Here is a 27,598-nt window from a genome sequence, read left to right as displayed (position 1 = left end):
GCTTTAAAGGGAGCAATGGGACATTTGTGCCCATAAATGAATTTAGTTGATGACAGCGAACTGTAGCCATCGGAGTCTTATGATGTGGCCGAGGTTTAGGGGATAGGGAATTTACGTAAGACTTGCTGAAATAATTGCACCTTCACTGTGTTTACCGGAGCACTTTTACTCTGGTTGGTCAACGGACTGATTTATTCGGTGAATTTCTTATTTGGAAGTACGGCTGAGCTCTTCATGGATGATGGAATGGAATCCAATCCTCTCTTGTACAGTAGTGTGATCGAGGTGAGGACGTGATCGCACCTTTCTTGCACTAAGGGGTCCGCTACGTCTTCGCTTGCACCTAGGAATGTGTTCACACTTTCACATTTACCGTAATTCACCGTGGCTGGATGGGACGGACGGAGGAGATAACTACTGGGTCATTGGAGCAATTGTATGCTACTTTGGCAGAGGGTTGTGTCACTATTTGAGCGAAGCAGAGGCCTAGCAGGGTTTGGCAAGAATCCTATTTGTATTTAGGGATAGGGTGAAGGTTCCCCTCATTAGGAAGGGTGGATTTCATCCCCTGATGTCTCGTGATGATGATAGGGGCAGTTGGTAAATGTGTCCCTTAGCTCCTCAACTTCAGTGAGTAGATTCTACCACTTTACTTCTTGGTGTGTATTCAAGGTTTAACTGTTGGTGGCGGTTAGTTCTTGCACTCCCACGACCATGCTTTGGACACGTGGCGGGTTCAGCGTAAGAATCATGCATCGAAAGAAGAGAGGCGTCTGTATCTGCCAATACGTGTAATCCCCTCTTCCCTCCTTTTCCCCTTGCATTTGACGACGTAGAATTCCTTCCGCCATGGGGAGTAAAGGATTGTTTAGACAAATCCACTTCTGCTGCATGGTGGAGGCGTAGTTGTGCTTCAGTGGAGGTAAGGGAGCATTTGCATGGGGCAATGCATTTAGCTTCTATCCGCTTAGTAACGCGTTGGGACTTAATGATGTGACCAGGAGAAGAGAGAATGAACAAATACCCTTCTTCTGCATCGAAATAATTGTTTCAACTTCAACAGAGGTGGTGTGGTAATTCCATGGAGGATTCACTCAAATTTCATCCCTATTCTAACACCAGATCTTACGCTCTTCGCCCTGATGATGTGGTTGGGTTGGAAAGGATGCAGCATCAATTTGCATGGATGGACGTGCGGTCCTACCGTGAGCATAGACGCAGCACGATGGGCATGCGCGTCTCCTGTGCCCACGCAGGACAGCCAATTGAGAGGCTCGAAACGAGCGAACGGCTACATGCAGCCGATCCATCAAGAATTGCCGTACACATGAGTGAGCAGGCAGAAGCTGGTTGATTGCCGACCAACGGCCGACCATATGTGGCATTGCCCTGTGGAGTAGATGTGGCTCAGGCACATAACTGGCCGTAAATAGCCATGCGCTTTTTCCTCTGGACAGCCAGTGACCTCCCAACCGTTTCCTGTCGGGTAGTGGAGCAACGTTTCCGTTGGGAGCTCCGCCTTCTCCATCATGGTTGGGCTTCACGAGGATGTCAAACTAAACTACCAATACACTTTGTGAGGTCAATCGTATGTGAAGATACGTTCCCGATTGGTCGGGTGATAATAACTACATGGTCTAATGATGTGGTGGGTGGGCTTTGCCACTAAATTGTTTGAGTGGTCGCGAATTCTTTCTATTTGTTGGACCAGCGGCCTCAAAGCACCCGAAATGATACTTACGTCTAGAAATGAGCTCAAATCAGTTCCCCAAGAGATAAGTGTATTTGTCTCGATCTGGATGCAGTTTTCTGCAGCACTTCGTCAAGCTTCCAGTTTTGTGAGTGAAATCAAATTTGTATTGGCGATTCCCTCTGGCCTGCGTCATGGAATTCCATTTCGCAAGTTTCGCCGATGCGAAGGAGGGACGAATCGTCGATAAATATACGTTTTTGAAGTGGAAGGCTACTCCACCCTGAAGACAGTGAATTCTACCTTTTTTAAATAACCGACATCGGACTCACTTAACGGTTTATCGCAGACTGGCTGTTATCGCTGAGACTGCTGGAAGTTTTTCGCTTCTGAAATTGGTTCATTATAAAAAAAAACAAAGAAGGGTTTGAGGACTAGGAGCATAATTGACGCGGGTGGAGCCACAGCACAAAGCGGTCGAGATTGAAAAACGAGATCGGTAGCACCTTGCTGCAATGAAGTTGCCTTCACTACCAGCATCGCATTTATGAGAACCCCTCGAACTCCTCCCTTGAGGCTGGAATATCTTCTTGCTCAATGCAAATTAACCGTAGTCGCACCGAATCCTTTGTCCCAAGCAGATTGGTTTAGATCGCCACCATAACGCGGACTTAGAGTGGTGTTTTTCAGTCTGAGGAGGACAACTGCATCAATAAATAGTGACAACTGATGTCATGGTGATCGGTCTTTCTCTGAGACTCCGCCACCGAATCACACGCAACCCGATTTCTCGCAATGATCATTTGCCCACTTGAGGATGACCAATTTAATACCATCTACATTCACCAAATATAAAAGTTATAGCTGAGAAGCAAATTTTTATGTGGCCGGGACGTTCTTGCCCTTGGAGGCCAAGTGAGCGGAGGTATGGGTGCGGTTTATGAAGCAGTAGACGAATAATTTTGTTTATCCACAGCAATGCACAGGAAAACTACAGCCCACTCGCTACTAGCGCCACCACATGTGACATGCTCATGACAAATGACACCGCCAAATCGTGTGTAGCAGAGTGGTTGAGTTGATGAGGGTAATAAACCGAGAGTGTGCGTGGTGCTCTTAGTCCGAGGACAATTACACCCTTCCAGTTTAGGCGGTTCATAAATTTAAATAGACTATCATTTTGCAGACTGTGGTGGACAATCGCAAATCTAGAACTAACTTCCGCAAGGTGTCCTTAAACCACTTCTTGAACGCCAAGTGTTTGTGCCAAAGACACGAAATTGCCCGACAGGATGATTTAGCGGTGGAAAGGATGAAACGTGGGCATCAAATGGAATGAGTCAAATTAGGAAGTCGGACCCCTGGGCTACTCATTTGTCTGATGTTAACTTAATCAAATCTTTATTTGCAAAGTGGATTTTGGGAAGCTTTGCAGTACAATGCCACGTAATGCCTACTTCAATTATTAGTAAGAGTTCGCTTCTCAACAATGTTTCGCGAAGCAGAGAAATGCACCTGCCTTCTTATTTCCGCCCTGGTTCGCCTTGTTTCAATTCTCCGTTCATAGGGAAAAGATGCATTACTTAGAGAATTTGTTTGACTCTTCGTTTTGGTTTCGCTAGCACTTCAAGCCTGATCGTTGTACTTCCGCTGGCTGGCATGAGCTTCCAGTAGCCGCGCAGCCTTTCGGAAAGACTCAGGGCACTGCAATGGTGGCAACGGACAGGTACCTAGATTCGCATTCCGAAAATGTTAAACCCTGAGGTGGCGGAAGAAGCGCATATGCTGCTGATGGGCAAATTGGTGAGGACCTGCAACAAAAGGGTTGAAAATGACGTCTACCTCTGGGAAATACCCCAGTCCCGGTGTTATGCAGGGATCTTGGTCACAAGTGAGGTGACACTAGCTGTAGACGTGAACCGCCTGCAGATGTTCTTTACGTAGCTGTCTGCGCTACGTGAAGGAGGACGTCATTTGTGTAAACCCGCGATACCTCCTTTATCTCTCTACCAGCTGGATGGAAGCCAGGTAGTTAGACATGGCTGGGAAGCACTGAAGTGAGGACAAAGTAGCAAAAAGGAATAAACGTGGTACCTCATTCACGTGGACCCATTTAAACCCCCTTCTTTACTAAAAGACTTGGTTTTTTAGGTCAGTGTTCCTACGACCAGCGATGTGAATGCGTGATGGCCATCACATCTCCCCTTCTAGTGGAAGTGAAGAGGGAGTTCAGTGACTCTGCAGTCAATTATTTCCTCAATCGTGATCAAATTTGATGACTGACGCGGTTGGTTCGTCTGTGTTTTGCCTTACAACACCAATTACGTTGGGGTGGCCGGAAGCGGGGGACTGTTTGACCAAGGGGAGTGCCTGGGGTAACGCTTAGAAGGGGAGGGGGATTACGTAATCCTTTGATTAGCGGTTTGACTCCTGGTTTTGGTTGCGCGGCCACCGAAAGCTCCGTCATTGTACCGTCCCGACGACATGGCCTCTGGGTTCTGCCAGTAGCTCCCCAGCCCTTCTTAAAGACTCGAGGTGCCTATAAATTTAATGCCTTAAATGAGTTACTTGATCATTTTTATAGTAACGGTGATACACTCCTCGGTTGTGCAACTGTCGTTTTTGTCATTTATTAATGAAAACGTATATGCGGGAACGTGAGTGCTGAAACAACTCTCGACAATGCGTATTTTCTACTGAGACATTCAAAATAAATGAGAGTACTTAATAACTTTGATGCGAAATCGCCCAAGATCTGAGGAGGAATAAAAACCAGTATCACCGTTGATTTTATTTGCAAGAATTCAATTGAATGTGTTGTAAAAGTCACATCGGCATGCCAATCTGATTGGACGACCTGTGCTCGCGGAGGCAATAGAAGGTAAACTGCTTGAAGAGACACACATGTTTTTACTCCATGTGACCTATGTCATATCGTGTTTCATGGAAGCACTTTGTCCACTTCCGATTCCCTTATTCAATGTCATTTCTGGGGACATTGGGGCGGGTGGGTGCATAAGACTAGCATGTCACAAGTTGATGGTGAGCTTTGGTGTTGACAAATTGCAACCGTTTGTCCCTGGTGAAGGCAGCATGCAACACCTCCAGGCATCGGGAAACCACTGAACCCCCTGCCTGTTGGACGCCCTAATGTACGCATTGTGGTGAGAATTACCTCATTTTAATCAAGTTTGTAATCAAAGTGTCTTGCCTAATCCTTTCGTTTGCATAATTAATGCAGTAGAAACACCGGAGCATCATTCGTTGATGGCGTGACACGGTCTGTTTTCACCACACCAATGACAGCACAAGTGACCTGCACTTCCACAAATGAATTATTTACCTGATTCACTGGAAATATGCCTACTAACCTGCTGATCCACTTTTTTCATGGTGCGTGTCCTCGAGAGCCAGTGAAGCAACTAACTGTCATGAATCACTGTGGTGACTTCGATTCACTTTGACGTGATGGAATGATGTGAGCTGTTGTGACGTCGTACACAAGCTATGCGGAACCGACGAATGGCCCTGTTGTAATGCAGACGAAGGCCAAGTGGTGGTAGAGGTAACCCTGCGTCATATTTTGCCTTAACAAGTAAGCGAGTGTGGGTAATTCAAAGTACTTTTAAGATAACCAACATGTCGAGTTGTTTACTTTCAGACATTGGGTCTAAAAGCACTGACACTCAGATTTTTGTGAAGTAACGACCGCTTTGCCAGTGGCAAAATATTGTCAAAAGCACCAAAATGTACTGATAGTTAGGAGGCGGGTAGCATAAATCCGAAATTGTTTGTCCACTTGTTCTTCATTTAATGGGGCAATTGAGGTGGTAATTTTTTTGTTGCCAGACTGTTTTAAGGCATAAATAATAATTAATCTCAGAAAAGTAGTGCAGGATTGTTATATTGCCAGCTTTGTGAAAGGATTGTGACTTCCGAACATTGTGAACAGAGGAGAAGTTTTGATAAATCCACCAAATTAAACCCATACTTTGGCATTAATTTGACAGCATAGTTCTTGCCACAAAAGGAATAGGGAATTTCTCGCAGTAGCAAATTCACTGAATCCAGAAGTCATTACACAAAAAGACCGCGGTTTCAATTTGAAGACCCTCTTCGTATAGCATGACCATGATTCGGACAGCGGAATAGCCTAATCCAAGTAAACATCAATTACAGATTCTTGAATTGTTCTATTTATTGATAAAAACCAGTCAGTTCGTTTGCACCAAATTTGGTGGCAAGATTGAAGAGGGAAGTGGTGGTTACTTGACTGCCCTAGGCGAAAGCACAAATGTCGTTGGTGAAAATCGGTACTTTCGGTTGGGCCGACGGACGCGCTTCGCTCAGGCAAAGCAGAGCGATCGATACTCGGCGCACCGGCCGGCGTGACGGTAGCGGCAGCACCACTGCTCGAGGAAAAGCTGGGCTTTGAAGGCCATCAACGCACTCGTTACAATACTGGAAATCACGCATATTCGTAGCTTGGTATAATGAGAGGTAAAGTGATTTTATTCTATGCCTTAAGTGAGCCTATTACACAAGGGGGCAGGCGATAAGATCCTATAACACACTAAAAAACGGAGGGACAAATTAGCCAAAAACACGGATAACGCCTAGGCGAAACTGACTGAGCCATTAACACAGCCAGTTAACATAAAATTTACCCAATCAATAGCAAACTATCTTTAATGGCAGTGGGTAACTATTTTCGTGCTTTTAAGATAAAAATGCGTCGTCAGGCAAGTAAATGAGGCACATTTGTCAAAGTCTCAATTAAATTCTATTTTACTTTTATTCGAACCGGCTTGATAGTGCTGTTTAAGCTGATTTTACGAAAGGACGTTAATTGATGCATGCGATCCACAAATCTGATCGACGTAACTGTGGCGCTTTGATAGTTTGTTTAACTCTGCGTCTGATTACGCGGACACTCATGTAGCCGCAGCTTGTACCCCGGCCCAGCAACATGGCTTCCAGGCTATGCCAGTTGACTCAGCTCCTCTGTGCACAGATGTATTAAAGGCAAGATATGTGACAGTCTTCAAAAACAACTCTTTCCTGAATTAAGGTCGTTTTTGGTCAGAATCACTACTTTTCCCTGGTTAAACTTTGGGTTTGGTTCAAATAAATGTTCATTTAGTCAAGTCGAGATGGACAGGGCTGATGAGGTTCCGGAATATGTTGTGCCTAGACCAAGCCTGCCAATCCTAGTGACGGTGCGGCCCCCGAGAGACCAACTTTTATCCGAATGACCAACATCCCAGCGTAAAATTCTCGGTCAGTATTAACAGCGACGTGGGTGTATTGCAACTCCAGCTAGTTTATCGGCAACGCTGCTACAACATTTGGGGTAGCTTTACACGTTTTTACAAGTAAACTCTCATTTTCATGGTTGTAGTCGCAATATGCTCGCGTCAGCCGCAAGGTGTGGTCGCAACTAACTCCTTAATTGTTACAAGTTCTTAAAAACTGCCGTAATAAACCATGTCTTTAAAATTGCCTACCTGGGTAGGAGGTTGCATTAGGGATGACTTCACGATTAAAAATAACGCCTACATTTATCTCCACTCTTTTTCCCAATTTCCCGCCTTCGATTCAAGGCCAAGTCAGCCACAATGTAAGACCTGTCAGCCGATTGGTAGGCAGCAGCTGAGCTAATCAGCCAATGAAATAGCAGGCTCCTCTTCCAGTCACACACTAGCCGTTAAAAAGGGCGAGTTCTGGGTGGCGTGACATTGGTTTCAGAGGTGAAGGATGGATGGTGGTGTGAAGGTGCCGGAGGCGGGCTTCCCTTTCCACCGGGTTGAGGGCGATGGCAAGGAGGGCAAACTCGATGAATTCACCCTGAAAGTAGATGTGGACCAAATTCTCAAACGTCACGCTGGAAACATAGGTTTTGTGCAACTTGCCATGGTTACCGTCAGCGCACTTACCCTACCAGCTGCCGTTTACTTTCCCGTATTTGCTAACGCCCAACTACCACATAGATGTCGAATGGACCAGGCTACGGAGGATCGGTACAGGTCAGAGTTTAATGAATCAATCAGCGACTCATTTGACACGGTTGCTGCCTTAGTAGGTCCCTGGACTTCGTCCACCCTACCTGCCAGTATGGAGGATCGCGCGTTCGGTTGTCATAGGTACCAACCCCCAATCATGTCACCAATCACTAATCAGACTCAATTGTCTACCATTCCATGCGACAAGGGCTATGTGTATAAGTTTTCCCCTCAGCAGTATCCTGGAGGCATAGTTAACGAATGGGACCTGGTGTGTGACCAGGCCTGGAAGGTGCCATTCAGCACCTCGATGTATATGGTAGGCATGCTCGTCGGTTTTGTCGCCGGAGGCTTAGCTGGTGATCGATTCGGTCGTCGGCTGACGGCCCTCATCGCGTGTATCTTTGAAGGCCTGTCCACGATAGCCGTCTCGTTGTCACCCAATTTCTGGTGCTATGTCGTCTTTCGTTTCTCTCTTGCTTGTTCCTGCTCCATCAAAATAGCTGTTCTCCTGGTTTTGTGCATGGAAATGACCACAGCTCATCAGCGCTCCCTTATCAATGGAATATGGACAATCACCATATGTTTTCTATTGAGAGTTATGCTTTCTCCATTGGCCTACTGGTTTCCTGATTGGCGTTGGCTACACGGCATTTTGTGCATGGGTACCTTCTTCAGCTTCCCGTCAATTTTCCTATTTCCTGAATCACCCCGATGGCTCGTTTCACAGCATCGGAATGCAGATGCCCTACACCAACTCTACAAGATCTACCGGGTGAATCTACGAATGAGGCTTTGTAAGGAAAAGGCGGCACCAGTGACGGAGGAGGAGTTTATTCGTAGGATTCAAGAGGAGGCTTCAACACTGAAGACGAATGGTTCTAAATCGGCATCCTCGACTCATCCACCGCAATCGCAGTTTGGTCAAGTGCTCAGGACTTTCAGAGACCGCAAGATGGTCCAAATAACCGTGCAGTGCGTTCTCCTCTTCTCCGGTCAACTGGCCACCACTTTTGGCCTAATCTTCTACGGCAGAACCGTTCGTGCGAACGTCTACCTGGTCAACTTTTTTAACTCCGCCACCCAAATCCCCGCAACCATTATCTCGGGTCTGATGTACCGCTACTGCAAGCGGCGTAAGCTGCCCATCATGGTGATGTACATCTTATCCCTTGTCATTCTCACCATTGCCTCGATATACAATTGGGCTGTGAAACCCGAATCGGACCTTGTGTTAAACATTTGCTGCAACCTTGCACTGATCCTGTTGGCTGCAGCGCTGAATATGGTTTTCATGTATGTGCCTGAGCTCTTTGCCTCCGAGGCACGAGCTCTGGGACTGGGCATGGCCTCTGGACTGGGTCGAGTCGGCGGAATTATCTGCCCCTTCTTGAACGCGCTCGATTCTGTCATCTTTCACGGTTTTCCTATCATCATTTACGTAGCTATTCTCTTCCTGGAGCTGGTGAATTTGTTCTGGTTGCCGGACACGTCTGGACGCAATTTGTTGGACAACTTGGAGCAGAAGAAGGATGGGGATGAGGGGGAGGAGGAGGAGGAGGAGGAGGTGGTGGACGTAAGGGATGATGGTGATGGTGGTGTTGACGAGGAGGATGGAGAACCGATTTGGGCGTCGACTGTGGACGAACTGGTCGCGTCCACGCATGTGATTCGCCCCACCACGGATATCCGGGATGTTGGTAATATGAGAAAATAAGAAACATGAAATTTGGGAACTTTAAAAATAAGGCTAGTTTTTGCTTGTGATGTCCCAAAAGATGGTCAGAGTGAAAGTGAAATACATGAAGGGCAAGAGATGGAGCCTTTTGTGGTTTTTAAGACTGTGCTGTCATAGTCCGAGGCAAACAGTTTACTTGGTTGAGGCAAGGCCACAATGTTTAGCTATTTAGGGGACATAACTGACAAACCGAAGATGGGTTTGTGATACTTTGCAGTGGGGAGAGTGACTGCGTTTGATGGTGTCGTGTGGGTTGATTTGTTGAAGGTAAGCAGTAAATGAAAGGGGACCTAGTAGGAATAGGTCGAGTTTCACTACAGCCTTGTCTTAGCCACACTACTACATTGTCAGTCCACCGAAGCCAGTTGCTTTGTTGCCTCGTGTATTATGCATGGACTGGACGCCTACTTGTTTGACATGCCCAGGTCACCAAGGCGTGTCCGTTTGGCCGACAGACGACATCCGTGGTTCATTCCGCAGACGAGATCAACGTGTAAATTCCAGTACTAGAGGTGGGAGGCTATTACTTCAGTGGACGTTAAACTAACCGAGCGCGTTCAGTCATGAATGGCCGGGGAATTTTGCAGCACTGCATGCCGACTGGCTGGTTCTAATGTCCATGAGCTAGTCGTAGGCAAGAGGACGGCGGCACTCCTTGCAATGCATCATGTTCAGAGGCAGTAGTCCACCTACAGGTCCGAATTTATGTATTCCCTGAGGCGGCATTGTAAGATCCCATGTCGCAATTAACCGAGAAACATCTTCAGTTAATTGCAGCATTTGATGTACATTATGGTCGTAAGTACCTGTCATAAGTGTTTGAAGGGGACAATTTGAAAGGAGGTTTGCGAAACACTAGCAGAATTGGAGGTCAAGAAGATTTGACTAGTACATCACCGACGCAACTTACGTACCACTTTAACCAGCAAAATATTTTAGCCGAGAGGTAAGAGACGGCGACGACCACCACCATTCAAAGGGCGAGTATCGGCTGCTGACCTGACCGTGACACGTTTATGGGTAACTTGGTGATTTTGCTCATAAAAGTCATTTTGTAAATCATCCCATCAATGAGACGCTTTAGTACGAAGACGTTCTACCAAAGTGTAGCATTTACGTGCACTGCCCAGAATTTGCTGGCAAATGCAATGGCCTACCACAAGTGCTATCCTCACACTGGACTCCGTAAATACATTGGGACAGTAATTATTGACGGCTGAAACTCTTTTAATTGCCCCACATGTGGAATGGAGCAGGTATCGCCTTTCCATCTAGGCACAACATATCATCAACTTTTATTATTTAATTTGGAAATGGGGATAACTCCGTAAGTCAATGCTTCACTACCTTGCCTACCAATTATAAGGTGGGAAGCTTTTGAAAGTCCACTTACTTGCCAAGACTTTTGCTGTGACAGTCCACAGATTTAATTGCTCACTGCAGATGGTTGGAGTAACCTTAGAGAAATAAAAGCCACACAAGCCTTAACGGGACCATAAAAAGGAGTTGCAAATCAGCAACAGAGGCGATGTGAGCATTTTGGTCCCCGGTGCAGGCATGATAGCCGAAACGTGGATGGTTGGATAAGTGCGTATAGCTAAACACGTGAAGAAGTCAGGTTTTATTCGAAGTCTTTTCCCAGACAGACGTCAATCGCCTTTGGAGTACGGCTTTTGTTATTCATAAGGCGTAAAAACCGTTTGGTATGCACCACCGCCTTGCCAATCCTGAAGTCGCATCATTGCACAGTTTGCATTACGTGTCTTACAGGAGGTGACTGGAAAATCTGCTTAATCTTATTTGCATTTAAAGGATTACCAAGATACCAAACCATCGTTTGTATCTGCAATGTAGTCGAACTTTGCTTGTTTTAATCGTCTGTCCTCGTGCTCGAACCTTTTATCGTGCCGCAACCCCGGCTACTGGGGTGATACCGTAGGTCTGGGAGCGGACCTGTACCTCAATAATATGACTACTTTTAGATTAATGGGATTATACTGCCTTTAGAAATAGTTTGGGCACCGTTCTAAAGGCAGCGTTGATGAATAAACTCTTTAATACGCGGAAAAGTGTGAGGAGACTCACAGTACACAAGTTACTGTAAACCCTCACACATTGACATCTACCTCAATCTCGAACCGAAATCGTTCAGAAGGGAATACTTGTTGCATTATTTTGATTACAGCGGTTAGTAATACTGATCGGAGGACACCTGTCATTGTGTTTTTGTTGGTGGACATAGTTATGCTTTTCCAAACGAGTTTTCTTTTAAGCGGTTGGGCTAACAGAAGAAATGGCATGCAGAAATTTCGTCAGAATCCATGATACCCACTGCCGCTGATGAAAGAAAAACGCTTATCAGAGCACCTTCATTCCCCCCTCGTGGTTAACTAGAATCCACGGGAAAGCAGAAGAGGTATCATGGACGAGACTCAAAAAGATGGGGTGGATGTGTAGCACGGACTTGACCTCAATGCTGGTGGGATGCAGCCGTGTCAATGACCTCCGAGCACATCTGTGTGTCAGTAAGGCATCCTTCCCAGGACTGCCATAACTGATAACGTCTTCAACAGCAGCTCGAATGCCACTGTATCATCGATGGATCGCATTTTGTAGCTTAGGAATAGTCGAAACCTCAGATTAGCACATGACTACACCGACCTGCCTAAATCAAATATTTCTGGTTATTTTGGGAATAAATGACATCTATGTCACCTCGGTCCCCGCTGATATACAGGAGTCGCATATCCTTCAGAATCTAAAGTTATCCTGAGAGGAAACTCAGTTGCAAATCTCAGGGGCCTACCACGAATCATTTTTGTGCATTACGCTTAGATGGGGAGGGAATTTCGCTAGGAGACGATTGTTTTCAATGCAGCCGCGTAAAAGTTATAGAGGGTAGATTTGATTTTATGTCATTTCAGATCACATTCCTGTGTTTTGACAGCTTTGCTGTACTCGGTTCAAAACATAAACAATTCATTCCAATGACTTGAAAACCACGCTAGATGGTGTACTTATTGTGTTTAAATCTGATCAACTTTGAAATTCTACTTTTACCGCACCCACGAGGTGGAAAATTATGTTTTCTGCTCACAACAATTCCTCAACAGGAAAATGGAACAAAGTTTTTAGCATTTTAGAAAGAAGTCGACGCTGTTCCAAAGTTATTAGAAGGTTATAAAAATAATAAATCTTGTTTTAAGACTTATTTTGCTCTAAGTGACGATTTCACACTAGCCCCGGAGCTTTTTGGTGAGAGCAATCGACAGTCCACACAAAGTCTTCGTCCTTGCTTCGACCCCAAAATCTTGTCTGGAAGGGAAAGGTCGGGCGACTTCCATCCCTTGCTCAAGTAAATATTGTAAGCTTAGGAAAATAGTTAACGATTAAACGAAGTACGGTAAAGTGCCTCCAACTTCAAACTCTTAGATCGTGGGGCTTGAGTAGGGGCGGATACCCTATATTCTAGTAGTATGGGGGGAGGGTAAATTACAGATTAGGCAAGTTTACAGGGAAACATAGTTGCCCTCCTCCTTGGGGTCCGAAGACGGCTATTCAGCTACAAGGTCGATGTGAACTAATCACTTGTCACCCAGGGGCCTTATTCAATCATCCATGTGTCACATAAGACCGATCTCCGCTGGTTGAAACTTAAAAGCAACTTTCATGACCACCAAGACAAGCAGGAATTCATTCAGTAAATGAGCTATTAAAATGATGCACTAAATCGCCCCCCAAATTGGCTCTCAGCACTTCGTTTCGTCTTGCTGAGAAATGAGAGGAACTTTCTAGGAAATATCTCTTCCAGCACCTCTACCTCGTGTTATCTCTAGTTTATCGCATCTCTGGCCTGAGTCAGTCAAACCGTATTGCATGAGCGACTTACGCCCACCTCTGGAAGGACAACACAAGCGATTACTTTAGGTCTGGAGCAATTCAGATTACAGCTCCTTATTCATTTCAGACAGTTGGAGGTTGTCACAAGCCCAGTGCTCCGTACAGGTCCGAGAGGTGCTGCATACAATTTAATAAGTCGCATTTCTGGCTTCTATCAACGACATCATCCAACAGTCTCAAAGTAAGAACATTGGAAGCGCAGTTTAAGGTCTTTAAAATGCTGCTTCACGTAAGTTTTCCAAAGACACACATCAAGTGCTTAATTCGAGTTTTAGATTAACCAAGTAAGACCCAACTCTTCAAGGGTCTTTGAAGATCCCCATGCGCTTCAAAGCATAGGCTTATAAACTTCCCCTTCAAGGGGGGGAGGAGCATTTAGGACGAACAGAGTTTCCGGGTTATGCACACTTAAAAAGTGTACTGCCTCGGGGCTACTATTGCGTGTAGCAGCGCCAGAAACATGCTTCTTCCTTCCTGATATTCCATGCGGTTCCTGCTTTCTCCACCATCAAGGATCATGCAACCAAGATAACAGAATCATAACATGATTGCGTATCCTAGTTTCAGCCATATCTCGCAATCGGAGTAGGTAACTGTAATTTAAACGCGCGTAAACAATGGGGTTGTGGTGCCAGCAGCAAGTGGTAGAAATGACACCACGAACACTAGCAGACAGTGCACACGTCGAGGGCCACTCCACTACAGACACAGTTACTTTTTGTGGACGACAACAGCAACCTGCAAAAGCGCGTAATGATAAGGTATCTAAGTAACAAAGGCTATAGCCCGAAACCCACAAGCAAAACCCCATTGATATCCACTCGTATCCACACAAGAATTCATGCGCAGCACGGCACGGTGATGGGACACTAAACCACACAACCGCTCAACAGCACGACAACTGTGTGGAGTGCCTCTTTTAAACACGGTCAGTCATCTCTAGTGGTTTAGGGCCAACCACAATGTCAGTAATGTCAGTGGCCACTTCCCAGCGTGTGCAAAATCTAATTCTGGATGCATGATCGAGGCATCAAAGTCCGTCGCGGCATGACGTTGTGCAAGAGGCGAATGTTTCTGCGGAAGAGGCGAACACGGTCATCCACAAAAATCTGCTAAGTAAATGAGTTAGTGCATGCTGAGGAAAAGGGCAGTTTTGTGTGTTTTGAACAGTCTCGAATGGATGAACGGCATTAAACAGGTTGTTCTGGAACGGCTCAGAGGTTCTATTTACGCTTTCTATACCGAAGCGTTCAAGTGCATGACTGTCGCAAAAACTTACATAGGGAACCTAGCATAGACTTTACCACTAAGACTTGGCCCAGTTATTTGGTGAATTCATAATTATTAGGTCCATGTAAGAAGCACAATGTAATGCGGAATTCATTGACACTTAGAATTTTCGGCCAAATAACACTCCATATAAGTGAAATGAATGTTTAGCTTAGTTTACTTTATTAGGGAATCGGGCAGGCACGAAAATGAAATTGTGGTTTTTTTTGAATCACTGGTTTTCCTTTACATGGTAACACTCATCATTTCCAGTGAAAAACGTGGTTTGTCAGTTTTCCAAAGTACGGTACTGCATCAATGTGAGGTTAAAGAATGACTGGGATTTACCGCATTAATGTCATTATTTGCAGAAGGTTAGTTTAACGGCATCATTTTTCGTCCATTTATCTGACTGAAACTTGGCAGAAGTTCTCAACACCTCAGTCGTTAGTAATGTTTCAAGCAACTTGTTTTCTGCAGTGAGGCTCACTTTACAGAATTTAAGCCGCCTCATGAGGAATCTTCCAGTTTGAATACAATCAATTCCACGACCGTTTGACTCAAACATGGCCCAAAATTCTGTAAATTACTCAACAGCAAAAATATTGCCCTCGCGTGTGCAACAACTAAAAAGCGACAATTTTGTGTTCTGTTATTTGCATCATTAGAAAAAGCCAAATGTAGGGTTGAAATCATGGCTTAACGACACCGAAAGACATCCAAGTTAAATATCCTTGAATTCAATTGGTGGGTTTTCCTGGCGCTTACTTGTTTCTGTGGTTCGTGTGTGATTTTGCCAGTGCATATGGATCAGCCTGATACACTGGCATCAAGTTCATAGCATAATTCGAGGAAATAATAACCGCTCTTAACACGATGTCGAAGCCAGGCAGTGCAGAAGTACTGTTAAAGTCAGCAAGTGCTGCTCGTTATGACAGCCTTGAAATCCCGGGACTCCTGAAACACGGGTATGTGCTGTATTTACGCTTAATGGGGTAGACGTGTGTTACTAATGCGCGAATTGTTCCAATGCGGAAAACCCCTTCCGATAGAAGACTTGTGCACAGAAGATGATGTCAATGAAAAAGGACCCACAACACCTGCGTACGTGGTCTTGCAGATTTATTAACGCCAGTGGAATATGCTCATGCATTTGTCGTCTGCGCTGTACTTTTTGTGCTTTTCAATCTCCTTTCTTCTCTTGCTGATGACACAAATTTTGTGCAGGGGAATTGAGAAACTGGTGTCCTAATAACTGCGTCACTTTATGTATCATTGTTTGAAAGACCGCTGTTTTATTTTTCGAGATGTTTGCTTCGATGTGATTTAAGTTAACTGCTGAAATCCACAATAGCCTGGTACCTTAATCATGAGATCGTGGCATTCTGTAATTCCCCACTTTCCTGTATACCTCTGGCTTCCGCGAACATCCGCAGTTATGTGTGAATGGTATTGAGGGAAGTAGAGCGAAGCCTGCTCCTGTTTCCCCTACCGCCCCGTCCATTCCCGCGAGACCCGTGGAGACTCCTCCCTTACGACAGTTATCTCCCCTCTCCACCCCAGGTAAGAGGTAGTTGGGTTCTCTGCATTAATATCCCAGACTGAAATTTTAGTTCTTTCTTCAGCTGATCCCCTTTGTCATGAAGAAGCAGAGGAGCAGTTTTATGCAACAACTTTTGTGTCTTTTTCGGTGTTAAAAAGTATGATAGACATCTTTTCAAAGTGAATCCAGTCGATGTACTCTTGCATCGGCCCTGTTGGGAGCTCTCCTCATTTTTCACTATCAAGGGCTTACCTCGAACCCTGAGAGAGGTTATATGTACACTGTGTATGCGCGTAATATTCGGCTTTTTTGTGTAAGTCATGAAGTAGGTGTTTTATTTGCACTCGTAGACTGTCACTGCTCCACATACACCCCCTTCCCACGTGTACACGGTGTACTTGACATTAGTGGGATTCTACACCTTATTTGCCTACTTCTATGCATTTCTTTCTGTCTTTTAGCCACAGGAAGTAAGGAATTGAGCGATGCGGGGATGACACCATCAGATGGGTAAGTTGTTTGTCTCATAAATGCTCGCTTATGTGGTTGGTTAACATCCGAAAGTTACTAAGAGGCAGGTGTGCACATACACGTATGTTTTGTGCATGGTCGTCAATTGTTGGTGTGTTTGTGGCCTGCCCGTTTATCAATCACCCACAGCTTTGTGGAATCTAGCGATGTACTGCGAGTTCCGTTTTACATTTAAGTGGTTATGCCAGTTTTCGTTCTGATTTGTGCCTACTTAGTCAACACTCTTTAAGTGCCTTTTTGTTTTCCCATTGGGAAGTAACGCTTAGTTAGACTTGCTTATCCAGAATGAGGAGTGGGATTGTTATCCTGACTCAGCAGCAGGAACTTGGTCTCTAGTTTGGACGCACGAGGAGGGCAGAACAGAGACCTAGGTAGCAAAGAATTTAAGTAGGGAGCCGCGCTTATTTTCTGTCCAGATTCGAATTATACAGGTCCACAGGCGAGCGGAAAGCTTGCACTCGGGTTTGTAGTTGTAGCCACGTTGGCGAAACAAATCCTGTTAAGTAGGTGAAAAATGTTGCCTCCCAGTGATAGAGGCGACAATGATGAAAGCAGTTGTAGCAAGCATTTGTAAAAAAGGGAAGAAGGGGACTAAATGCCACAAAATGTGACAGCGATTTCTGTTCGTAATGTGTGTACGGTTATCTTTTATTGAATAAAAAGAGGCGCACACTGGATTCGAGGCCCCATAACCATTGTACTTACCGCGCATTTCGCTACCATTACTTCCCAACTATGTTTTTTAGTACCCCTCTGTACATATAACAACTCCGAAATACGTTACAAGCAGTTCTACTGTCGGTTTTCTGCTTTTGGGAAGGGAAATGTCTTTAGTGGCTAGGAGCAGCTGTCGGCTTATTGAGTGTCAGGTGTCAAGAAACTGTTCTTATTTTCTATAGGGCAATTTCAAAGACTCTCTCACCATCAGTGGAAGCCAGTGAAAGCACAACTCGGGTATGACAAATTTCCTTCGAAAGTGGGATTTTAAGTGCCCTTTTGATCCCTTTTGGTTCAATTACTATCCTGAAATTGTTAAGAATCTCCACTCTTGATGATTAAAAGATTTCTAGCTACCCCAGAGATTGGTTGTTTTCAGGACCGTAACGCTTTGTGTGAGGCTTTGAGCGAAGAGGTCTCCTCTCTTCCCCCTTCCACTGAATTGACAGCAGAGGTGAAAGAGGGTGCAGAACCGGAGAATCTGCCTCCCCGAGAGGACATCCTGGAAGTCGATGGAGAGGTCGACGAGCGTTCCCCAGACGAGGAGGGTTTGGAGGGACCAGATGAAGTTTTTGAAGATGGTGAGGAAGACGATTTGGCGGAAGAAACGAGTTCAGAGGACACTGCTGACTGGGATCCAATTGATGAGAACACTTGTAACGAGAAGATGGCCAAATTTGCGCTCCCTCCACATCTCCATCCTGTAGCTGGTGTGTCAAATGACCCCATTAACTATCCTACCTATATAGGAGGCAGGGATTGTCACTGTTTAGTTCTTGCACCAGTTAAACCTTAATTCACGCTCTGCCGCTTTATCCTCCCAATTCGGATTTAAAAGCGTGGATTGTCTCCTGGTATGGCATCGTGATCTTATCAGCTACAGTTGCTTTTTTATTTTTCGTCAGTGAGCAGCTTATCTGCTAGATCATCTTGGTTGTGCTACTTTTGTTTCTACCTTATAAGCCACTTTCTCTAGCTCAACAGCCTTAAAACTCTATGACAGTGAGAACAAAATGCGAAACTTTTGTCCTCAAATAGAGTGAGCTTTGTTGATATAAGGATTGCAATTGACGCTCCAAGTCCACGTGAAACCATCCAGGCTATTTAGTAATTTATCTCTCCTTTTAAAGAGCAGTGTATTGCGTTCTTTTCTCCCCAGTAAACTGTTTTTCTGTCTGGTTCCTCAAGGCGATATTAAATTTATTTGCCTGGGTAGAAAAGTGGGTGCTGCGATGAGAATCTTTGTAAATTGATGTTTGCAAAGCATTTATGAAAGCAGGAACTTTTAACTCCCATCTTTATTGCACTATCTCCTTCGGATTTTTTTTATAAACCAAAGTTAGATCGTTTTATTTTTACAAACGATTGTTTTGTATCGATAGGAAGGCATTGTTTGAGATGGCGCAGAAGTAGCAAATTACTTTTGTGGAAGAAGGGAGGTGGAGTTGGACTGATCCGTTGTTTGGTCTCCTTTGTTTCAGTCAACAACTCGGGCGTGTATCTGCTGGAGGATGGGCACTTTTTTTACCAAACAGATGGAATTCCACCGCTATCGGATGCCGAGCAATTGCCTTCTCCTTCGGTGGAATTACCCCCATCGCCGGTTGAGGTGGAATCTTCAAGTTCGTCTAAGACGCGGCGATCGGTGAGCTTCAGTACTGAGCCTATCACCGTAAGTTGCCAACACTTAAGACAGTTATTTCTCCACATTTGTACGATGAATGGTCATTTTTGCGTTCATTCAACCAGTCTTGTGCGATCGTGCCAGTGGACAAACTAGCTGCTCTCCAAAGTGAAGATACCCACAAAACTTATGAACTGCATTCGAAAAGAGGCTGCGGCATCCTCTCATAGTCAGAAGGTGTGTCGGGACCACAAGTTAGTCTTGATAAGCGTGTAGTGCGTAGAGATGAGGTTCTCTCTGCCGGAGTCGTCTGTGAGGGAATCTCATTACTGGCGTGGTTGGATACCTAACCGACAGCGGCAGTGATCACGAGGAACGAAGAGGAACCTCTGAAACAGAATGGCACCTTCCCCGGAAAACCAATTTTGAATGGTTATGACCTCTCTGGCCGAATGCTTTATAGAGAGGAGGAAGGGGAGTACTTAGAAATTGGTTTCCCGCACCTGGATCACGTTAGAAGGTTTAAAGTACGAAGGCTTTTAAACTCCCCTTGGGATTTGTACGATCGGTCCTTTCTCTGGTGGTAATTCTAGACCACGTTGAACTGACCTTTATGGGAGGAAAGGTCAGTGCTTTTTTAGTCTGCTTGACCTTTGGCCCTGAAACATCTGCGGTCCTTGCGAAGCTCGTAATCAGGGAAGCCTTATGTGCAATGGAGTGGGAAGTGGTCGAAATGCCTGATGTTTTGATGTATTTTTGTCTTTTGCAACTGCAGTATTTCTGCTTTGCGCTTTTTAAAGCTAACCAATTTGCACGTTCCGGTTTTTTTTCGGTGCATGCCTCCCCAAAAGATTGATTTCGGTGTCTCCTACCGTCTGTTACTTTACGATCCCTAGGTGCTATTCCTTTTGATGGGTCCTTGAATTATGCCAACCTGTTTCCTGAAGGGTTGTTTTTTGTTTTCTGCCTCACAGAACTTTTTTCTCTTGCTCTAAACTTTGTTTTCTTGAAACAATTTTTTGAAAAGTATATTCATCTACAACATTCACATCAACTGTAACGTTTAGTGTCGTTATTGCTCTTGAGCGCCGCTTTTTGCAACTTAATATTAGTTATCCGGGTTCGTGTTATGAACTGTTTGACATAAGTTGCATTTTTTTACTGTTCAGTTGATAAGCTGTACTTCGTGTTTGGAAAATGCTCGGTTTTCACCTTTAATCATCCCACTGCCAGTAGTAGCGTGTTCTTTACTAGCGTCACAAATATGCGACGTGGTCTTACTCAGCTCGTTACTGGTTCCACCAAATCATGTTGTAGACAAAACAATTAAATTTAGAACAAAAGCGGAAGTAGGGTACTTGTAGTCTGGGAGAGATGGTTTTTTTAGAATTGGAGCAACATGTTCTTTACTATAACCCATCTTCTATGGGTGGTCGATTTTCTTCTGGAATGGCAGTAGCGATCTTGTTAAGTGATGCGCGAAATTCTACCCTTTAAACTCTGAATCCTTTGCCTTTTAATGTCACTAGTGTTAAGGCCACGGAAAATCACGATTTGTGTTGGAGACCGATCTGGTTCCGCGTCCATGCGTTACTTAATTTTCAGTGTCTTGGAGGCTTGCAGACTGGTGGCGGTTCAGTACCAGAGCAAATTGCCCTCGGTGCAATAGATTGCCGACCATTAATTCTGGGCTGGGAGCCTGCAGGCGGGTAATGATCTGACGGACTTGTGTGTTAATTGTCAGATCGTTTCATTTAGTAAAAGTGGTTTACCGAGTGATTGGCTAATTTAGTCGGTTCCTTTGCTAATCCTATTGGCAAGAAGTTGGTTGCCTCGTACATGCGACTCATTCGGGCCAACTGGCAATCATTGAATTCAATATTCCAGTGTTGCTGTTGCCTATGGAACAAGATTATTCCGACTGCCTATTTATTCGGACGGAAATCTATTTCGAGTGCGCCACTCGTTACGATTTAAAGAAAGTTAGCGAGGCAATCTTTGGTGACAAGAGACTGCGGTTCTATGCTTGGGTGTGATGTATAGCCGAAAGGAGGGGAGTTGACACACTGCTTCTTTTGAGGTGACAGTGAATGAAACTTACTTCTCCTCTGCGTATTTGAAGCTTTTCGCGTGTTCTTGTTGCATTTGCAAGCTTTAAGTGCCCTGGTTGGGCATCATACGCATAAGGGATGGGGCCTGTTGTTGCTTGGGTGCTTTCCACAGGCATGAAGGGGAAGCTGACTCCAAAGTCAACCGATTTTTCACTGCTTCCTGTTCTCGCTTCGTTTCATACACCGTAATATGTGTGCATATTTGCAGTACTCTTCTTGTTTGCATAGTTTTTTTTACTTAATTACCCCCTTTTGGTACAACAGAAACGCTTTTTAAGGCATCCCTGATGGAGCCGTTTTAAGTCCAAATAGCGTAGTACTGTCCATTGCAGCTGTCTTTCTGGTCATTCCTTGTTCATGTCACTCCTTTCACACTTTGAGATCTCTACTATGAACCTTCCTGGCTTATATTTTGGAAATTGAGGAGGAGAGACGCAGACACCCTAGTTCGTGTGTTTAACGTTTTGCTTTGGTGCTCCGTCCACAGTTTGATCCCTCTGCGCTTCACTACTTGGTACCGTAAAGCGAATAGAGGTATGTCGAATCGACATTGGCGCAGCCTATGCCGAATCCCAACTGTGGATGACTTTTTGAGTGATGTTAGCTTCTCTTACTCCGACGTTGGTGGCTGTTTCCTACACTTCCGCAATTTTGTCTCACGGCTGTCTAATGTGTCAAAGATGAATAGCATTAGCCGTGTATGATAACATTTCCTAAGTGTATGTGTAAGCAATTTAAGTTAGGTATTTTTTGCGTCCCAGCATTTTTGCTCTCTTGAAGCACTCATTTGTTCGCTGCTCCCAACAGATTCTGGCTATAAATTTGGTTTGCAAGGGCAGTACTCCTACCCACTCTGAAGGCCAGGAAAAGGTTGTTCTAAAGAAATGAGAGGTGCTTCCCTTTGAAGGAGGAAGAGTGAAAAACTAGTGCGTAAATTCAATTTATGTGCTTTCTTGTTGACTAACATGGTTAGCTCCATTAGGTAGTAGAGTGGCATAAGTGTGGGACGTTTGTTTCCTGAAGAAAACCATTGGAGATTATTAATCTTTTAGAGTGGGATGGAGTGGACCCATATCTTTCGCTTGCTCAAGATCTAGGCGGTAAATCGCATTGAATAGTAGAAATGACTGAGGCTCTGGGGCGGGAATAAATGAACTCGATTGCCATTACCTCTTCATCACGCAGACATCTCACAGCACTCGAAGTAACTGCACTCGGTACCAGTCTCGTGACTCGCCATGTGTACAAACACGCCTTCCAGTGGGTGCGTGGAAGTTGAGCAGCTATTTGTGAGATCCACTTGCACTATGCTATCACGCCTCGCTTTCACACTCCACCACAAACATCGTCCGGCTGTTGGCATTGTCATCACACACGAAAACTATTCACCCACCTTGGCCATTTCCATCACCTTACCCAAAGTGGAATTTAGTTGGACGGCACTTTTATGGTCACTAAACAATTTCTTGGTGTTGGGTATTGATCGAAATGGATAAGTGGGGCGGTGTCGTGTTTTTGCCTCACCGGGGACAGTCGTCATCCCACGGGAAAAATTTAATTTAGAAGGACCGTGGGCGCACCATTCCTTAACTTGGTCTCGATAAGCTCCGGCTGACTTATGGCTCTTTGTTTTCATCCTCCTACGTGCATATGTGCCCTGCTGGAATTTACGTGACGCTTCACTTTTGAGCCTTTGGCAGGGCAATTTGTCATAACATGCTCCAGTGACAGGCTATTTGCGTTTGCTTATTTCGGCACCTTTGTGGTCCGTGGTCCGACCAGTTCTCTTCCTAGTCGTGCCATGAGAAAAGTTATGCTTGACAATGTTTTATCCGCTATGTTCGCTATCCCGTTAGCAGCATTTCTTCGCACAGACCTCACGCCTTATTAGTAATTAGCACACTTTTTGGCTTCTTGACACATTTTTTTACCTTGGAGTGGGATCTACCGTTTGGAATGATTAAAGTCTATCGTTTCACCTGCCTCGACTTGGGAATGAAGGATATGATTGCATTTTCCTTTTTGTGTGATTCAGTTTCGCAGTGCTTCGCACGTCCTACCATTTCCGGACAAAAATGTGATTAATGGGCAAAATTGCCAAGGGCAAGGGAGTGTTACATCTCTCAGCTGACGCTTTCGATTTTTGAAAGGCTTCATTGTCCTCCACTTTGTGCTATAGATGGAAAGTAGCAAAAAGTGTTTACGCCTCTGAAACCCTCCTCCCTTGCATCGGTTTACGAAAACACGACTATCATTAGCAGTGTCTGAATTCATCTGCCTTCTTACCACCTCAAAATGTCGAATCCATTTGCGTTGCTCTTGACTAGGCGTTATTTCACTGGCAGTAGCCTATTTGCTCTCCGTAAATCCCTCTTGACATTTATTGCTTCATTTGTCTTCGGAAGCGCGGTTTTTTAGAGCTATCTAGGAATGTAGATTATGTGTACTTGCGTGTGTTTTGGAGAGGAGACTTCATTTAAATCACAAATGCAAAACCACCTACTTGATTTCCGACGCCTTGTATCCCTCCTCCATCGCAGGTGTTCAGCACGCATTCAGTGACCGCCTACAAACGTCGTAATGACTCCATTGATCCTCTGGTCGCCTCTGCTGAGTACGAACTGGAGAAGCGCCTCGAAGACCTCGACCTTTTCGATGTGGAGCTGCAGAAAGGTCTGTGCATTCACCATAGTAAATGTTGTTAGCTACCAGTTTATTTGAATTGCAAATCTGGCTTTTTTAAGTCGTAATTTGAGATGTAGCTGACTGCAAGAGCCATAATTTTTAGGCTTTCGCTGTCATTGTTTATGTGACCCACTAAATAACGCGTCAAGCCCTGAGGCATCCCGTGGTTTTACGGCATGAAAATCGTCCGAAGGTAGGCACTTGATGTTGGAAGTGAAGGCCTTGTACTGCACCCTAAAGATGAAAAACCTCAAAGCGGCTAAGCGCGGAAGCGCACATAAGGGTGGGAGGAAGGTTGCTCGACTAGTCTGCCACCGCCTTCGGAATTTGAGGAATGTAGACAGTGCAATTTGACAACTTCTGAAGCACTACTCACTGTGGTTGATGCAAGGATCACGACAGTGGAATTGTATACTGTCAATTTGACTGAAAACAACTATTAACACAAGAATGCGGCAACTCGATACTCTTGTCTGATCGCAGTGTCACAGATGACATGTGTGCGATTACTGATTGCTTTGATTCGTGGCACGGATCAATCGAGATTAAAGCAATGAAGTAGGTAGCGAATGTTCTTGGTGTGAGGGGAAAGATTAAGCAGGTTAGTCGTTAAGCGGCAGGAAGTGAATAGGTCAAAGAACCTGGTGCCAATTGGCTACGTTGAAGCTCTCGACTCTCCAGAGGGTGTTAGATTTTGCCTTGAGGTCAAGTTATCAATTGAAACTCTGCCTTCCTCTTACGTCATCATAACTTGAAGGTTTCAGTATTCTCTTTGCTAATTAAATAAGCAAATGAAATTAAAGACGTAATTGTGCACGCACGAAGTCCAATGCACAAACCGTTTCTATTGGTACTTAAAGTGACAAGGTTCAGCTCGAGCCTTTAACCAGGTTTACCCAGTACCACTGTGGGATCTACTGGTTGCCAAATATAAATCTAGCACTGGCGTGTTAAAACTAACACGTTTCAAACCTTTGTTGAGTGAAGTTGATCCCTTAAAAGCACTAAACTGAAGGTACAATGATATTTTCATTTGAGATCACAAATTACCCGAATAATTTGGGCTGCTCTTCTGTATTTGCGAGAGCTTTACCACTGCTCTTATTCGCACCGACTTCATTGGTCAACGGATCCATAAAAGACGTTTTGCCCTTGAGGCGACCATTTCAGCAATAGTACCCAACTTTCGGAAGCTTTTCTTCCACCGCTTGCCTGGCGTTCGTAGCGCCATTTGACGGCAATTTGTAAGCCGGATTGCGCTTGTGCGTGCGCGTGCACGGTGCCATTTTCTCTGAAACACGTGGACACGTGAAGGCAGGCATGGAAACTGGTCAAAGTTACCCTTTTGTCGAACTGGGCGATGAGTCAACTGCTGCACCTTTTCCCACTTGGTTGATTTACCCCCACTTGAAAGGGGTGTTGGGTGGTGCATTGACTGCTGCTTTTTGGCTGTAGACGTTCGCCAGGTCGGGTGAGTTGCATGTGCTCACTACTCCTGTTTCTACTCACGAATCGCACAACTACTGACCCTGAAGCAGAAAGAGAAGTGCTTGTCAATCTGTCTGCCCATCCAGCTGAGCGTGCATTTCGCTTCTGTATCATTCATTCCACTCTCTACACTTAGGAGACAACGGCCTGGGAATCAGCATCCTTGGGATGGGCATGACCTTTGTGAATGGGGTGGAGAAACTAGGCATCTTCGTGAAGGCCATCACACCTGGTGGGGCTGCCAATGCCGATGGGAGGTGAGTTGATGATGCAGATTGTGATTGCTTGGGTCACGTGGTGGCAGAATGACCTCACCCACTTAAGCATACGAACGTCCACCCATCCTGAGGTCAAATTGCCTTCCTCCCCATCTTTTTATGAGTGATTCATCTCTTGACCAGCTGAGCGATGATTTAGATTTCAGGTTTTGATGTCAGATTTCATTAATGGTTAGTCCTTTTGCACTCATCGTGAAGATGAACCGTCGTCGCTGATTCAAACCGTTGCAGTTCCTTTAATTGCTGTCTTCGGGGAGCACTTTACCATTGAATCTCGTCTGGATTTCTTGGCTACACAGCTAACACAAATGTACATCGATGTGTAATCGTCTCTATGGGAGCTTCCACTCTAGCAGGAGGTTTTGTAATTAGGATTTTTCACGTGGGTGCTTCAAAATGTAAACAAGGTGATTTTGCAGCTGAAACATGCACTGTGCGGGAGCAGATGCGCCCAAGTCAACCTACGCATGAATTATCACTGTAGTTGGAACCTATTGGGAGTTAGCTTCTAGCGTTCAGGACCCTTCTTCTTCACAGGGCACCCCGTAAAGTTTCTTTGCTTAATTTAGCTACCTTGAAGCGTAGTTTTATTTAATTAGGCATAAAAGGATTACGCAGTAGATGTCCGGCTTGCGCCATTGCGTTTAGAAAGAAGGAAGCATATCGGAATTCAGTTTGGGAGATTTATCTCCGAGTAGTTTTGGCACAGTACCCATATTTCATAAATAATGTTATTTCTATGATTAATGGATGCTTCCGGAAGCGTGAAATTGCCATATCACCTGGGGTGTTGAAATGGCATCCTGTGTCAGTTGGTTACCGAGTTGGGAGAGAGGGCGGGAAGTTAGTACTCGGTCCCACCTAGGCCAGTGACTCATTGATGTCTCCGGCCTTTGGTGATGACTCATGCCGCCTCTTGTAGTTCAGCTTGGTAACACAAATTGGCTGACATAACGATTTCACCGTCTCCTCGTTTTTGAATTCCAGAATGCGGGTCTACGACCAGCTGGTGGAGGTAGATGGACAGAACCTCGTTGGCGTCTCACAAAAATTCGCCGCCACCGTTCTTCGTAATACCACTGGGACGGTGCAGTAAGTTCGAGTTACTTTTTTCTGCTTTGCTCATTTTCTGAGTCTGCTCACCCTATCTCGCGTGCTCACAGTCCTATTCTGTTGCGCTCTTTGTAGCTAACGAATTTAGCGTGCCTTCATGTGTGTACACACCCATGTACATTGATCATTTCTCTTTTGCTGAAGGCGATAACTTTTCTTAACTCGCATCGTAATCACGTTTTCGTCTGCTCCCTTATTACCACCTCATTTTGCGCCTCGAGGGAGGGGTGGAGAGTTGGGAGTATCTTTTCCACAATAAGTTATGCATGTTTGTTGCCATATTATCGTACATCAGTTGGGTTTGCTAGGTACTTGGAAAGGTTGGACTTTTTCATCTCTTAAAAGCGACTCTAGGTGAAGTTCTTGGTATGGTTAATGACATTGTGACAATACTTGAAAAGTGCTTTTGCCTCATGTCGCAACACTCATGCATGGTTGTGTAATGTTCTCAACCTCACCTACCGTTGACTCAACTTACTGGGCCTAGTTTGACCTCATTTAACATTCATTATGGCCAAATGCATTTGTAGAATATTTCTATCGTCCTACTTTGGCACTTGAGATGAATATAGTTTAATACAGATCGTTGAACAGTTTCTAATCTAGCATGGTTTCCATAACATGGCTATATTCGTTTCACTATCCCCGTGCTTGGGACACTGAAAAAGGAGAGTTAACACTCCTGAATGTTTGTCGTCTATGTTTGGTGGACAGTCCGCTTAGGGAAATCTTTTTTTGCCGATGTCAAATAAAATCTTCCTGCAGTCTTGTCTGTCTCCACGTATATTTCCCCTCCCGTTTTCAGTCCCCCATAGTAGAGAGCACGGTCGTTTTCCATCCATCCACAAAAGGAGAAGCCGTGCGAGTTCTATTTTGCTGCTAACTCGGCCTCTGTTCCCACTCTAGCTT

General features: G+C 45.0%; 3 protein-coding genes across 3 annotated transcripts in view; 2 read left to right on the top strand and 1 right to left on the bottom strand. All coding sequences in view use genetic code 11, as the record gives it.

Moving 5' to 3' along the window:
* EGR_03205 (hypothetical protein) overlaps positions 1–893 on the bottom strand; it is a gene marked incomplete at both ends in the record, with an annotated part of 1,252 nt that extends 359 nt beyond the window's left edge. Inside the window, one exon of the mRNA XM_024492454.1 lies at positions 711–893. Coding sequence (XP_024353128.1) covers positions 711–893 — 183 coding nt within the window. The remainder of the gene's footprint in view (positions 1–710) is intronic.
* A 6,554-nt stretch (positions 894–7,447) lies between these two features.
* On the top strand, positions 7,448–9,927 carry EGR_03204 (Solute carrier family 22 member 6-B; the record flags this gene model as incomplete). Its single annotated transcript, XM_024492453.1, has 2 exons — positions 7,448–9,388; positions 9,856–9,927. 2 exons carry the CDS (start codon positions 7,448–7,450, stop codon positions 9,925–9,927), a joined length of 2,013 nt encoding a protein of 670 aa, XP_024353127.1.
* Positions 9,928–13,980: 4,053 nt separating this feature from the next.
* On the top strand, positions 13,981–26,672 carry EGR_03203 (Neurabin-1; the record flags this gene model as incomplete). Its single annotated transcript, XM_024492452.1, has 11 exons — positions 13,981–14,091; positions 16,036–16,162; positions 16,604–16,652; positions 17,573–17,627; positions 17,770–18,100; positions 18,872–19,062; positions 19,245–19,326; positions 19,372–19,526; positions 23,666–23,798; positions 25,435–25,555; positions 26,564–26,672. The coding sequence occupies 11 exons, from the start codon at positions 13,981–13,983 to the stop codon at positions 26,670–26,672; spliced, it is 1,464 nt and encodes a 487-aa protein (XP_024353126.1).
* Between the last annotated feature and the right edge of the window lie 926 nt (positions 26,673–27,598).

Source organism: Echinococcus granulosus, assembly GCF_000524195.1.
Source record: "Echinococcus granulosus chromosome Unknown EG_S00016, whole genome shotgun sequence".
Taxonomy (NCBI): domain Eukaryota; kingdom Metazoa; phylum Platyhelminthes; class Cestoda; order Cyclophyllidea; family Taeniidae; genus Echinococcus; species Echinococcus granulosus.
Note: the sequence above shows the minus strand (reverse complement) of the source record. Positions and strands in the feature narration are given on the sequence as shown.